The sequence below is a fragment of the Anas platyrhynchos genome, chromosome 5 (assembly GCF_047663525.1).
Source record: "Anas platyrhynchos isolate ZD024472 breed Pekin duck chromosome 5, IASCAAS_PekinDuck_T2T, whole genome shotgun sequence".
Lineage (NCBI taxonomy): Eukaryota > Metazoa > Chordata > Aves > Anseriformes > Anatidae > Anas > Anas platyrhynchos.
The window spans coordinates 22,890,979-22,907,172 of NC_092591.1; the positions used below are offsets into that span (position 1 = coordinate 22,890,979).

Here is a 16,194-nt window from a genome sequence, read left to right on the forward strand (position 1 = left end):
AAACGTGAAATGAGGATTAGGAATGCAGAGAGAAAATTTGAAATGCAATTAGTCAAAGACATAACAAACAAGTCACCAGAAATTCCCGATGATGACTGTTGCCTCCAGGAACCCTACAAACACAGATGCCTCACAAAGGACATCAGGCTGCATTTTGTGGAAGACAGGTCTGGAAAAGCTGCTCCTTCCACTCACCTCCACACTGGACAGCACCCCAGGACAGGTGAGCAGGACCAGCTCCACACCTCCTGGCTGCCCACTCACATCCCACCTGCTCCCTACCTGAACAAGGGAGGGGAGGAGATGCCCTCTCATGCCACCAACCATTCCAATACAGCATTTCAACAATACGTCTCCAGGAAACACCTTGAACACCTCAATCACATAAAAATTACAAATGATTTTAAAAGGTAGCTGAAACATTAATAATCATAACAAAAAGGGGATCACACATTAAAAGTGTTAGGAAGGAGAACAAATGTTGCCCTGTTTTTAAGAAAAGTCCAGAGTAATCTGGGAAATTATAGCCCCATTAGCTTTTATTCTGTCTGAACTAAATTAGTTGAGACAATAATTACGAAGAGTACCAAAAATAATCTAGCTAAATGTGATATGAACAGAAAAAGCAAAAGGAAAACAGGGAGGTTAGGAGGAAAAAAAAATCGTTCTTCACCAGTCCACTAAAATACTCCGAGCATGTTAATGCAACAGTCAATGAAAGTAAAAGGGAAGATATTTATCAGGACTTTCAAGTGGCTTTCAATAAATTCCTCCACAAAAAAAAAAAAAAAAAATCAAGCAATTATTAGACAAGATGCAAGAACACCCTTTTACTTGCTCATTTCATCCCATTCCCTGCTCAGAAATCCCTCCTTGCCACACCAAGCCCAGCACTACAGAAAGCAGCAGTGGGGGACTTAGTGATTAGGACAGAAGTGCCACATTTAGTGGTGTTTTTACCACAGCTCCATTCCAGCCTGCTCTGAGCAGTTTTAGACAAGGTGATATTGCAGAAGCCCTGTCCACATTAGCACCTGCAATGTTGTTACTTCCAGGGAGGCTGAACTAGCAGGAGAAACACCAAGAAACGTGATGAAAAAGCAGGTAGAGGTAGTACCCACAAGGCAGAAGGGGCTCTACTACAAATGAGTTGCCTGCATCGCTGTCAACAGCTAACATCAGAGCATCCTGTTCCACCCCCTCCTGCACCAAAGTTTAATTTCCCTGCTAGTGGTAGGAAGGAGACAACAGTGCAGTGACAAAACTTCCAGGAGAAGCAACAGAAATTATTCTCCACTATGGGAACATAAACCCTGCCACATCCCTACCAAAGATAGGTGAGCAATCAACAGACGGGCAGATCACCCCCAGCATAGATGGCTGCAAGGTTACACATATTGGAAAGAGCAATTTATCCTCCTGCACACACTGATGGGCTCTAAATTAACTGTAACCACTGAACACTTGCATCATGTTGCTGTGGACGGCTCAGTGGAGGCACCTGCTCAATGCACAGTGGGGGTCAGGAAAAAACAAACAAGCTGCTTAACTGTGTTTGGAAAGGGAAAGAAAAAAATGTTAAGAATATCAAAATGCCATTGTATAAATTGAAAGCGCAAACCTCACCTTGGATGCTGGACATACCATCGCAGAAAGAGGTATGGAAGAAAAAACAAAGAGGATAGAGAAGGAGAGAAAAAAATTATCATGGTCCTGAAAAGAGCCCATAAAAAGAGATTTAAAATGTTAGGGGGCAGTTTTGATTAGAGAGTTGATGCATAAGAAAGAAAGGAGTTACATGAAAAAATAAAAATCAAATCTCCCACTCCCATTTCCAGCTCTCACAAAACAGCAAATAATAGGGCATTCCACAAAGCAACAGCCCTTTTAGTTATCTTTTTACATCCCATTTTGCACAGTACAGCATTAACCAATGGCACTCACTGTCAGAGGATAGAGAAGCCAAGAGCTTAATGGAATTCAGAAAGGCTTTAGACATTTATGATAAAACAACCATACCTGATTTAATATGGAGCTTTTCATCTCTAAAAGTGCTTTTACAAAGCTCTTTACAAAACTCAGGATCGCTATCCCCCATTTTACAGACTCATAAGAACATTACGTGTAATAAAATGTCTAAAGGGCTTTAAACACTCTTGCTCAAGGCATCAAGACAAGAATTACCCTATTGATCGGCCCCAGTGAGAGACAGAATGCAAACAGGGTGCACTGATGCTCCCAGCATCATTAAAATCTCTTAAGAACCTATTTGGTGGATTCATCTCCCACACTCCAATTATATCAGTCACCTCTTCTGCTGGGGGTTCAACTGGTTCCCAAAAATCTTCTGTATCAGCTAAATTCTCTATCACTGCAAGGACTTCGGACGCTGGTGATGTCTGTGACTCCTTGCTTCCTTCCCATGGCACAGCAGAAGTACCACTTAGGGTCATTTATATTAAGCCTTTGGGATGCTGGGAGGTATCTTGTGGTGCAGGGTGTATGGGAACATCCCAGGTACGTACATGTGTTCTGTGGGCTATCCTGCAGGAGACAGCTCTCCCAGGGATGTCTGCAGCAGCAGGACACTGCACTGGAAGAGCCAGGCTGCCCCTTGGACTCCGCTGTCCCACACAGTGGAAGGGAAGACAGCATCACCCTCCTGCAGTGGGTATCCCCAGAACACCTTCAGCGGCGTGTGGAGACAACACATGTCAGAGGAGACAGGAAAGCAATCTAGACACATCCCTTTCTCTTCCACACCTGATGACAGGGCCACGTGCACATGACTGGTAGAACTACAGAACGGCTTTAAATGACCCAGGGCAGCACAAACTGGAGAAGAACAAAGAAGTCCACTCCCACTTCACACAGAGACTTCAAGCAAGTGCCACGCCAAGTATCTGTGGAGATGTTTAGGGAGCATGCAGCTGTTGGTGAGGTGAATAGGGTACTTGGGTCCTTTAAAAACCACAACAGAAAACCTAGAACCCATTGCAGCAACAGTGTGGTTGGGTCCAAGGGGCTCTTATCTCCTCTTCCACCCACTGTAAGCACACAGTTCATATAAACTGCTATAGCCTGCACTAACACTATCAGCCTGGTAATCAAACTGACTGACAGCAGGGATGCTGCACTGAGACACAACTCTGAATGGAATTCTTATTACCTCTTTTATATGTTATCTTTTCTGCCTGCTTTTTACAGAAGCTTGATCTTCTGCACACCAGATATTTCCCATTCAAATGCTTCCTTACAGTAGGACTTACCGATCACACTGCTGATCGCAGGCTGAGCACGCATCTTTGGAATTGGAATAACTCCTGGTGCAGCGTACCCCACAATCTAATACTTCATTATTTGTGTAAGGTACGTGTAACATTCATATGGGTTTATCTGTGGGTGTCTAACCATAGGAGACCAGGGCATTTCAGAAGTCCTCACTTAAGCAGGTGTGTTGTCACCCTTTTAGTCCTGTACTTTTTGGTTAGTTCCACGTAGGACAAACCCTGGGTAAAAAGGCATCCACCAATTCTCAGTTTGGACTGCCAGAGCTCAAAAGAGTCCTAGCAGAGATCAAAATCCTTCAGAAGCTGTAGCACAACAGCAGGTAGCCAGCGGGACAGCCAGGAAGTAGGAAAGAGTTATAGCTTGCAAAGGATACAGTCTTAAGGGATCATCTCTGTCCTGAAGTGACAAGGTCATAGCCCCTCAGTTCCACGAACCCAGTGTCACACAACCAGCAGGATGGCTACTGAACTGCATAAACAGAAGGATATATGCAGTGAACCTGTATCAGCTGAAATCTGGTGTTGGCCTTGCATCACCAGTGCTAAAGCAAACGAACACACTTCACCATTAAATGAAATCCTCTCTGGAAATCAGAAAGTTTGGAACAGCTTTTTCCAAGCCAGCCCACTCCCCACTAAACAGATATGCAACCTCTCACCCTTTGAACCATCAAAACTCCAAATTCCAAGCACAAGCACCTGCAGGCACTGACCTCCTGCCTACAGTGCACTAATATCACAAGGTGGTTCTCAACCATTTGGAGGACTGGTGTCTAACAGGAGGTCTAGCACAAAGCCCTAGTTAGGGACACCCCATGATTAGGGACCCATTTACACTCAGCTGAGGTCCATCTCTTTGACCAGTCTCATCCAGGCTGCACTAGGAGAAGGAAGCAGCACAGCTCGACGCCAGCGTCGAGCACCAGCAGCCACCTTGCTGATCCCTGCCGGCTGGTGCATGCACGGCCAGCACCGATCGGCTGCTTGAGTTCCATCTTCATTTTGCTCCAAGCTCGGTCATTTGTGCTCTGATTATCTCTCATTACTGACGACCTTGCTGTAATGAGTTTTAATCTGCCTCGTATTAATTAGAAACATTTTCATTAGCCAGCTCAATTTTAGGTAAATAGCTAATAGAAGCAACTGAGCTGCAATTAGTTATCTGTGGGGCAGTTCAGGAAAAAAATCAGAAGGGAGCAGCTGTTCCCATCTAAACACCTCTGTGATATAATGCAACTATTCTAAGTCTCCTTAGCAGGGACAACAAGGAGTGCACAGAAGGGATGGTCAGATACAAGGGGAAAATAACAGCTGAAATAACTGGGATGTTGCACTTCTACAGCTATGGCATTACCTGCCCAAGCTCACCAAATAATGGTTCCAGATCAAACTGCTGAACACGGCAATCTGAGAGTCAAGTTGACCCCCTTCTGCCTCCAGACATCACAGGCTCATAGTCTAGGAGCCTTAACCATAAGACTATTTAATACTCTTACTGCCAGTTTCACATACACCTCTAAAAGCATTTCACGAAGGCAAACCCTCTTTCTTCTCCTTTGATCCAAGAAAATGAACTCATACGAATGAAACAATTCAACTGGGTCCCACAATAAACACCACTGGCAGGACTGGGAATAAAAATCAAAGCTCCCAAATCTGTTCTTTGTGCTAGATTACCTACATGACACACCCGACACAAAAGGACAGGCAGAACTTTGCAAAAAGACCATCTCTTAGCGGTCAGGTTTATCTCAGAGACATTTTTTGCTTCTAGCACCTATGGCTGTCTGTTTCAGATGGTCTCTCCTTCACAGTTAGAGAAGCTGATGATTTACTGTAAATACACACCAAAGTAAAACCAGGGCAGGTATCACCTCACTAGAGATATGAAAGTTAAACTTTGGAAGGTAAGAAGGGAAGAGAAATTTACAACAGTAAGATGTTCTGAAGCCTCTGGGCAGTATGGGAAACTTACACGCCAAAGCCTGATCTAGTTCTGAGGAAACTTGGAGGGCACCAATGCAAAAGGAAGGCTGGTTTCCATTCCGTATGTTAAATCAGACATTTTGTATCTCACACGAGTGAAGCTCTCACGTAGCTCCCTCCTATCACTGTCATGCCTGTATCTTTTATTTACAATGCTAAGACAACCCCAATGCTGTTCTCAGACCCTTTTTGGGTTCTGCCAGATCTGCAATCCACCCACCGAGGATGTCTGGCACACGGCTGGGCTCCTGGACTGGCAGAGGACTCTCGGGGCAGTGCAGGCACCGTGCCACACGCCAGGACTCTGCTGGCAGGCCGTTTGCAGGCTTACCCCTACAGCCATCCCCCAGATGATCTCACACAGGTATGGAGATGCCTTGTTGCATCCACCTTTCCTATTGGAAAGGAAAACTGTGGAGCTGTGTCCAACACACAGCGTGAAGTCCATTCTCTCTTGAAGCTGCTTTCAACCCTGAGAGAAGCGCTCTCTAGAAAACAATACTCCAAAAACAACCCATGATGCAACAGACTCTTCACACAGCCTCTATTTTGGGGTAGGTATGCTTACATGAATGGTACCTACTCATCGAGATAAGTTAAGATCAGGTCTTAAGATCAGAGCACCCATGGAGGAGAGGAACTCGCTCAGCACCGCGGCTGCACGGAGGCATATGCAGAAGCTGCACGTGTCTTAATCCATTGATCACAGTGCCTGCAGCTCCTGGTACAGAGGCAGGTGAAACGATAATAAATGTGACACAGCATCTTTCAGAACCTTGCTAACAAAATTAATTCAGCTCAGCTTGGATCAAATCATGTGGGCTGGCAGTAGAAACAAGCTGAGGGTTGTAAAGACACCATCTTAAATGTCTGTGTGTTTAGCTATGGGGGGGCTCCCAGCCATCAGTCCTATTAAACCCTGCTTTTTTTTTTTGTTGTTGTTTGTTTTTGCTATTTTCAGTTGCTGTAAGGAGCAAGATCAACTGAGATATGTTATATTCACAAGTGTTCCCTAAACAGAAACTGCTGACAACACACCCTACAGATTCCGGAGACTAATAACCTAACAGCAAGAAATAATTTTGAGCTGCAAAAATTACCTAAAGGGAGAACGCTCCCCAGACAGCCATAGGCATGCAAGGAAACACTGGGTAGGCAGTAGCATGGGATGGGAGTGCTGGTCCTGGGCCATGGGGAGGATAGGGAAATGAGCTCAATCAAGGCCACAGGAGGGATTAGCTGCCACTGAATCAGTTCTGGCTATGCACAGGGAAGCTGCACACTGGGGAGAAGGGTATGGGGATGGTCTCTTCACTTAAAAAAAAAAAAGTCCAAAGTCCCAGATAAAGTAGAGCAAAACAAACAAGGCGGAGTATGTCAGGAGCCCCTACAAGACAGCTGAACCAGAATGGCATCAGGAGGAGCTTCATGACTTGCTTTAATAATAGAACTAGGTGATACCAGGCAGATAAACTTGGTAACATTTTCCAACTGATCAAGAGGTCAGACACTGTAAATGGGAAAGGAAGCACACAGAGTGTTACCAGGTAGAGCAAAGAGGTGGAAGACGAGATAAAATCAGTATCAAGGCCATCTGTTCAGTGCTGAATATTCCTGGCCTCCAAAGGAAAGTGAAGGAGCCTAGCAGCAGAGATGAAGATGAACACCTGACAGCTTCTTCCCTTAGTACCCATACTCCATCCTGCAATAAAATGGAGCTGGAAAAGCCACAGAGTGCGGACGAACCACACTGATGGGCGAGGTATGTCAGGATGGATGTTCCTAACAGAAGGAAAGATGGAGAAAGCTCAGCAACATCTCACCGAGCTCAGCAGCAGTAGGCCAAGACGGGGCAGCATCACAGAGTCTGCTCTCCCCAGTGTGGGGGTGCGGGGAAGAAGGAAGCGCAGAGGCAGCCGCTGCAGCTGGAGGGGAGAAATCGTCACATCCACTTTGTCAGCACCACAGAATCCGGGCTGACATTTTTCTCTTCCCAGCAGTCGAATCCCACCCTACCAGCTGCACGTCACAGCTGACCTCCAGTCAGGACCTATCTCAGTCAACGTCAGGCGATGAAGCCCTGCGACAGCAGCTTCTCCCCCTTGTGCATATGCAGCGTCTCTCCTGGCAGGTCATTCCAACGGCCGGGACAGCACAGCAACCAGGCTCCCTCGGTCATGGCCACACAGACGAGCACCAGCACTCACAGTTTGGTCACAGAGCACAGAAAGAAGAAATTCCATCGCAGCCTCTCTAGAGACCTCAGCAAGACATCGCCTTACCAAATTGACAGAGGCAGATTCTTTTCCCCTTCTTTAATCTGAGAAGCTCTGACCTTTAAAGTACAGCCCTCTTCCCAGAGGAACGGGGTGCCTGAAGAGGAGAGAGACAGCAACACATGAAATACCTAGAAGTGATTAAATTAGATTGACTAGGAAGTCAGGAAAGATAACAACCATGGGATTATGCTGTCAATTCCAAAAAACTGCAGTGACTGTCATAGCACTACGTCCAACAGAAGGAGAGTGGCTGTGGTGTCACTAAGTCATCATCAGTGGTATAGCACAGTCCTAATTTAAAAAATCCTATGATGAAGAGTGGAAAAAAAAAAGAAAAAATGTCCCTTTGTTACTCAGCAGATCTGTTCCCCTCTGGGTATCAGCCAGAGTTGCTGACTTCAGTGAAAAATACATAAATTACTCTCCAGCTTTTTCCTCCAGCGAAGAGCACAGAGCTACACACCCTGAAAGGCTGCTGGTGTCTATTGGCACCCCAGCAATGATCCCACCATGGGAGACTGAGCTAATGTCTCTCCTGATCCATGTACAATCAATAGACTTGCTAAACTGCAATTAGAAGGTCAGATCCTTCCTCATGGCCACTCCTCTGCTTTCATACTGGAAACATTAGGTTTGTATAGGTGCCGATGGGAGGAGGATTGGGAAAAAATGGGCTTATGTGGGTGCTACTGGAGATAGCACTTGGTCAACTGAATCTTCCTGGCTGCACAAGCAAGAGAGAACCTATATTGGCTTTGAAGGTGCCACTAAAAAAAAAAAAAAAAAAGGCATGAGATAGCAGTTCAAAAAAGTAAAAATATTTGGCATGGCATCATGTTGAGATAAACAAAACAACAGCCCAGGTGAACCTGTATGTTGGTAAGTCATTATCCAGAGCAGATTACTTCTGCTCCCACCACAGGCAGAAGGAATTACCAGAGACAATTGCCTTTATTGCAGTTGGTATCACAATGAACAACACTTGGCTGGGGCTCACTGAGGATGTGAAGGGAATAAAATTGAGATCATCTTTATATACGCTTACATATTCAACATTTTGCCCTTTCCATTGCCAGGTGTTGAGTTCTCTCTCTCATCTAAGAGATGAATGAGCATCCACAAGGTAGGGATGCTGCATTTGTAAATGTCAAATATATTATAAGAAACAAGAGGAAAAGAGTCAGTAAAGCTGTTGAATGTCTTCTTTCATTCTAAATTTAAGAAAACAGAGCATCCCTCCACCTGCAGACTCACTGTAAGCCACTATTTTACTTCTGAGGAACCGGGTACAAGAAATATTGTCAGTGCATGGGGAGCTGGGCACACAGCCAACAAGAAAAAGAGCAGAAAGCCTCCACCTTCAGGTTACCTAACCCATCCAAGACCACAGTGACTGGTCCATAGTCTGGATGAGTGGTTCAGCCTAGGGCATTCTGAAATGATCTCTGCCCAATTGCCTGTGAAAGAATCTCTCTACCCTTATCCTCCTCCACCCTCCCAGAGAAGCAGCTACAAACAGCAAGAAATGGGCTTTATCCAGTGGAAATCTAGGATAGTTTTTTTCTTAATATGAGATGCTGATTACTACAGATCACCTCTGCAAGTACCCCAAGGAGCAGGGTAAGAGAAGCCTATTCCATCATCACTCAATTACAACTCTTCTGTGGACAAAACTACAAATCTGGCAGCGCCTGCCACAATTTGAGAAACAAAACATCATCTAGGAGGTTTCAGTCTGAATCTCACGTGGCAAATGTTGAGGTTCCTTTGAGAAAAGGACAAGAACCTGATGTAAGAGATTAACACCAGACAAAAAAAAAAAACGCAAAGGTGGCACTGCAGTGGAGACAATAGGCAAGAGAATCTTCATCAACAGACAAGTCAAAAATAGGCCAGTTCTTATGTTGACTAGAGGGTAAACAGTAAGCTCAAGGCAAAAGGCCAATCACAAATGCAATCAGTACAAAACCTGAAAAAAATAATACTTATGAGGATTTTCTGAAGAATTAGACATTGCTGGCAGAATACAATCACTTGCGATAGTCCCAAAGACAAAACTTGCATGCCAAAAAAGACCACGGAGAATTGCCATCATGCCAGATTGACGTGAAGCAAAGCAATGAGAAGAAATCAGATGCTAGTAATCCATAAGCAATGCTGTCTGTGACTTCCAGTATATTTAAGACTAAAATATTTACATACTTGACAGAGACGCAGAGATCCTATGAAGGAGGCCGAAGTCACAATGAAACAGGAACAGGCCTCCTCCAGGAGGCTGCTTTAAGTCTATGTTAAGTCTATTCTAGATCCTAAAATAAGCTCCTTCTTAATTGTATGCTCATCAGCACCTAGGATTCACTGGCATCCCACAGTAGGGAGTCAGTGATGAGATGCACATCTCACTGCCTCTTCAAACGCCCTGTAAGCAAGTCTACATAAATTGTTGTCCTGACTACACATAGCTGGGTGAACTCCTAAACGCAGCCATGAGCAATTCAGGTATTTCTAACTCCTGTGCTCTTGGGCTTGGACAATGCTTCAGTCACAGGGAGGCAGAGTGCCTCAATCACTCCCACCACAGGAATGCAGCTGTCTTAGGGCCACCCCACACCAGTCCTCAGCATAATTTAGGACAGGTAGTCTGCAACTTCCAGAGGGACACGTGCAGGCAGAACATCATTGGCCATCTGGAACTCAACCAGCACATCGGATCTGACATTCCTCACACCAGGAACCCTCATGGCCATAAAACAGTCTAAGTAATGACTTCATCTGGTTCTAAAATCCATCGAACCCACACGTCCAGCATTCCTCACTTCCAAGCCTTCACAACACTGCTCACCCATGACCCCATCGGTCCAATTCCAACCACGAAAACTTCCCCTCCATATGGCAATGCCCTGTCTCATGCTTATTTTGGCACGTGATACCGGGAAGCCAAAAGCTCAATAAAAGCAAGTTTGGAAACACATTCTACACACTATTCCTAGGCTTGCAAATCCCTCATCTCCAGCAAAATACGTATTGGTTTACAGTAAAGCACATGTTCCTAACAGTTATATGGGAGCTGTTAGATTTTACTATTCAATTGCCTGAAAGGAGGAAAAGAAATCTCCTCTGTTGGCCTATTAATCTGTCATAACGAGACTCTTCATAATTAATTTGTCCCTAACAGTTGCTTTGTAATGATAGCGAGAGAATATTTCAGGAATGGCAATTACCTCTGGTGTCAAAATGATGAGGAAAACAAATGTTCAACCATCAACAAAATGCAGTGCCTTTTCCACTCCCACCCGATGGTGGGTGACAGCACTGCACATCGGAATTACAGTGCGGTTAATTACTAGGCATGTTGCAATTGAGAATTCATTTCCCTTCTTGAGATGAAATTTGTTGAGCAATGCAGGTGGAAGGAGGGGCATCTGCTACTGGGATGGTGGTTCTGTCTTATCTGTACATTATTTCTTTAATTAACTACACATATGTCCAGTAATTATAAGCAGTAAATGTTTTTGGAGATATTTTAAGCAACCTTCCTTCATTAGCTGCATATATGCCCAACCGTTTCAAAGATTTTGCAAAAGGACAGAACACCTTTTTTTGTTGTTGCTTTATTTAAATTTACTATCCTTCAAATAAAAGCCACAAACCTGCATTAGTCTTTCAATACTAATATGAAAGGTAACAGCCGCTGTAGGCTGCTCGTAAATGAAAGAGTTTCTTGAACTGGAAGCTCATTAAATTTGAGCACGTTATGGAACCTGATGTCTGACTATTTTGGGAGTGAGATTTCTAGGAAAGAAGTTAAAGCATGCGTAGGTGCTCATCTCTCCAGGTGAAGATCAAGCTCAGCCATTGCAAGGAACCTTACTCTAGAAAAGGACTGGGAAGGGAAATTCTCCTGGCTCAGCTGCTATTGACACAAGCATGCAAAGCTGCAGTGTGGAAGACCTGCCTGGGGTTGACATAAATCCACACAGGACCTGGGTCTTGATTTTCTCTGAAAAAAATCAATCTTGTGGCAAACCTTTGCCACGTGAGGCACCAGTAAGTGCGGTGCTGGGTGAAGAAAGTCTGTGCCCCCTCTGGTAAAAGCCCTGCAGGAGGGGGGAGTAAGTCTGTGCAGAGACAGCACGGGAAGCTGCCTGTGTTCAGATGGGAATACACCAGGAGAGGTGCCTGTGTAAAGCTACTGCTGCTTGTATTTTGCCGAGTCCTGAGCCACACCAAGCTCTTGCTACCCCAAAATCAAAATATAGGTTTGGAACAATCAGACATCACCCTCGTTCCTGGTACACACAGTCCCTAACCCATGGCGTCTGGGGCCAGTGAAGGTGGAGGGAAGCTGCAGTGGATGAAAGCCATGGCAGTCAGGGAGGCAGGAGCTCGTACAGCTCTTGGGAGCCCTCCACATGCAGCAGGTTGCAGATATCTCATCTTCAAGTGAACAGCCCAGCACAAGCACCAGCCCAGGGTGAGGAAAACATGGCCCCAGCTAACAGCCTTGCCGCTGTTCGCTCCCCATCGCTCAGGAGTGATCATTTCATCACGACGTTGCTCAGTCAAGGATCACCACTCTGTGTCTTGGCAATGGATGTTGCCAAGATGTTGCCAATTCAGATTACCACAGCAAAACCTCAGCTTACTGAAAGAAATACAAGCAGGGAAGCTGTCCTGTAAAAGAAGAGATAGAGAACAGGCACTACCAGGGCACTGCAGAGATGAGAAAGCTCCTGCTGGGCTCTGGAAATGCCCAGCTGCGATGCCTGACTGTGAACACAAAGGAAAGGGCTCCGGGGAAGAAAGCCTATCTTCCCTACTTCTTTTCACACAACAATCCTACAATAAACAAATAGGAGTGCAAAGCCTGCTGCCCTTCAGCAATGCTGAAAAAAACAACTTGTGTTCAGAGCAACCCTACGATAACAAACAGGCTGCACGGATACAGAGTTCACAGGCAACTCAAAGCCAATATATTTTCCAACAGAAACCGCAGGGGCAGTAAAGGCATTTTAGGAGCTGTTTTTTTGAAAAGCAATTCTGCTAGTGACCTTTTCAGTGAATTTACCTCTAAATTCAGCAAAGCTGGCAAGGCAGTAAATGGGTGCAAGCTTGGCAGGAGGCATTTCATAAAGCACCGTGCATGCGTGTGTATGTGCAGGCTCACACGCAGCTTCATCGTTGAAGTGGAGCTAGGAACAGAGCAGAGGCTGTATGAAGATGACCCTTGCCACTATGTTTATCTGCTCCCTGTGGGCCCCTTCCAAGTCACATCAGCTCAGTACACTGACAAAAACAAGTTGTTACTGGTGTCAGACCTGCCAAGATGCTGCTGCTGCAGAGGAGGGAACAGCAAGCTGCTCTGATGGTGCACCATCAGCACAATTTGCAGTCACTCAGACAGGGCTCCTTCTCTCTCAAAATAAAAAAGAGGAATGGGAGAAACCCCAAACCAATGCTATTGGGATCAGAAGTACACTTAACTATGGTAGCAGGGAATGTGATTACAATTTTGGATTCACTCAAAGCCATCTTTGACTCTGTCTTGGAAGTGGCTATTTGAGCAGAAATGCTCACACCGAACACACAGGCACACATCTACATGTAGACACACCTCTGTCCAGATCTACCGAAACGCAGACATGTTCACATCAGTAGGTTTCTAGGCAGGGCATAGACACCATAGACAATAAATTAAGCAGTAGCTTCCAAGCCTGGCATTGGATTCTATGTTTTGTCTCTAGACAAACTCAGAGAAACAGCTGCCTTTTTCTCCCAGTGGACAGGGCTTCCTCAGCCTGACAAAGTCTGGCCTGGCCCTGAGGCACTGGATGGAGAAAGACAGCAGAGTTGCCTTCAGGGATATCTTTACCTCGAGTATGCAACTTGGGTAGCCCTCACACAGGTGAAAGGGTTTGTTTGAAAGCCACCAAGACGCCTTCCACATTGCAAGAACTTCAGGGAAGCGTTTGCAAGACAGCACCCAGCACAGTCATCCCCTCCACACTCACTTCCCAGACCAAATGAAGACACTGGCTTGACAGGTAAGGTAATTGTGTGCTACCCTCCAGCACATTCTTTTATCAGATACACTTTGGGGAGAATGTGATAAGGTCACTGGTTTAGCAGAGCAAATCTACCATTTTCAGCTCTTCTCTAAAATTCCAACCTGGCCTGCTATACGAAATATCCTCTGCATGCAACATTTCAACTTTGCTGTACTCTATCCCCATCTGAAGGTTTAGATACCTATTTTTCCCCAATCTCAGACAGTATTATTTCGATTCTCAAGACAGATGTCTTTTTTTTTTTTTTTAATAGGTAAAGCACTGGTTACCTGTCATCTCTATTGATTTAACAGGCAGCCTCCTACAACCAAGTTGTTTCAGCTTCTGTCAGTTCCTCAGTTCCCATGAAGGGCTGGGCCATATTCTTCTGAGGTCCCTTCCAACATGGGCTGTTCTATGATTCTTTGAGGTTATCTAAACCAACCTTGTGTTCAAGGCTACACAATCCCTCGTTAAGGAAACATCCTATCAAAGGGTCTGACCCAAAGTCAATGGGAGCAGTCTTAAGTTCCTTTAAGTAGCATTTTATGCAATCCTGCTTTCTTTTTGCTTCCTTCCCTCTTCAACTTTGAGAAATCTTGTGTCTATTTGCAACACTCACACCTGGGGTGTAAATCTAGGCAAATAAGTCTCAACCACACACTCTTCAGAGCCTCTCTTTCCAAGTCTCACTTCGCATTAAGTGTTCATTCTACATTAGGACTCAAGGTGTAGTCCAAACACTAGATCAAATAAAATTATTTCTTCACTTCCCAGTTGCTCCTTTTATAGTGCTCCTCATGGTGCAAGCTCCTCGCAGCCTACATCCTTCAAGAGCTCCCTGATGGGTTCCTCACTGCACCAGCTGAAATGTTCTTCAGATGTTCCTCTGGCTATTAGGTACCTCTTCAGAAGCTCTAAGGATGCAGGGATTCAAATGCAAAGGGATAGCCCCACCTGGAGGACAGAAGGCAAAACACTCCCAGGGCCCACAGCTTCATTCTGCTGGGGAGCTGCCAGGAATGTGCAGGACCACTTAGGCAATTCTCTGTGCAGACCAGAGGCATGTCTGACACCTCACACATGCTCCTGGAGAGAAGCATTTCAGGAATGAGGGTGCAGAGCCAGCAAGACAAGTGCAGTAGATGAGGCACTGCCTCTTGTCCCCTCACCTCTCTCCGTCCTCCTCCTCCAGAAGTGTCACAATGGCCCATTTCTCTGGATAAATCTCTGCAGAGGACTGAAGAACATCCTGCTTTGTAGGCACACATCCCAAAAAATGGACCTTCCTGCAATGCTACTAAATTAAAACCTAGAGATGTTGTGGCCATAAGGTTCAGCTGACAGCACTCTAGAAAGCAGAAGGAGGAAAAGGAAGTTTCTTATAATTGTAAGATTTATTTTACAGCTTGTTATGTGTTTTCAGTGCAAAGCTTTCATGCTTTATGTGTTGGCAGGAAGTTTGCTAGACAGCAGTGCTCAAATGGAGAGTCATCAAGCCAACAGCTGGCCCTGCTAGTAGCTTCTTTCGACTGCATTAGCACCAACCCTGCCTTCTAGATGAAGAGATATCCTGGGGAGGACATAATGGGGCAACCTCACATGATCGGCTCAGGGACTGTAGATGGGCTGTGAGGCTCTTCACCTCTTACTGGTTCCCATTTAGCTTGGTGACAGGAAGTCACTGCCACCTAATGGCTATGCCATGTCTTGTAAGGGAGATCTTTTGCTCCTCATCCCAGTTCACCACACATTCAAGTCGAAGAGAACCACCACTGCACGCCCTGAATGTGGTGCTGAACAGCCCCCAGTCCCTGCTCAGGGCTGGCTGAAGGAATGCCACGGAGACCTCCCAGGCATTGCTCTCTGCAGACACAGCCCAGCTCCATCATGAAGGAACTATTTTAAGATAGCCCTTCCTACTAAGGCACACAGCATTACTTAACCATGGGGAAGGGCCACAGACACAGGCTGTTTTACTGGTCTGAGCTATCCAGGAATCGGAGGCTATTTTTGGAAAAAATATGCACGTGTGCTCACCCTTTCTTTCCAGGGCAGTAGGATCCTTCAGTCAGGCAACTTCACTGTGAAACATCTCTTTTTTGATAATACCCACCTCACTTTGAGAAATAAAGTCAACATACGCCAGGAATAACTCTTATGGAGGAAGAAATCCTATTCTGTGTAATGATGGCACAAGATTACACCTTCCAAATATTTGCCCAGCTACTGACAGCCCAATAACCAAGAGTTTGAATGAGAACAACCACATTCTGCTCTCAAAAGGAAGAAAGTTAATTAACCTCCCCAAATGTCTTTTCCCTGACAAAGCAATTCTGTTGCCAGCAAAGTTAATTCAAGAATGGATTCTCACCGTCTCCAGAGACACCTGGACCAGAGATCCTTTCTCTCCTTGCCATCTCCTCTCAGTTTAAAAAAACACCTGCATCAACATTTGCAGCAGTACCTTCTGTCGTACATCGGAAGATGACAAGATTTTCAGCTGTGGCCACTAGTGCAGAAACCTGCAAGATGACTGACCCGCTGCGATCCTCTCACTACAATGACAACAACATAGGAGCCCACTGATGC

General features: G+C 45.4%; 1 protein-coding gene across 9 annotated transcripts in view; it reads right to left on the reverse strand.

Annotated features, from left to right (window-relative positions):
• Nucleotides 1-16,194, reverse strand: part of ADCK1 (aarF domain containing kinase 1) — an 85,206-nt gene that overhangs the window by 51,699 nt on the left and 17,313 nt on the right. The window contains exon 1 of one of the 9 annotated variants that reach the window (XM_038179507.2): nucleotides 7,100-7,568. The exons of the other annotated variants lie outside the window; for them this stretch is intronic. Coding sequence (XP_038035435.1) covers nucleotides 7,100-7,135 — 36 coding nt within the window. The 5' untranslated portion in view covers nucleotides 7,136-7,568. Of the gene's footprint in view, nucleotides 1-7,099; nucleotides 7,569-16,194 lie in introns of those variants that run through there. 9 annotated transcript variants of the gene reach the window in all.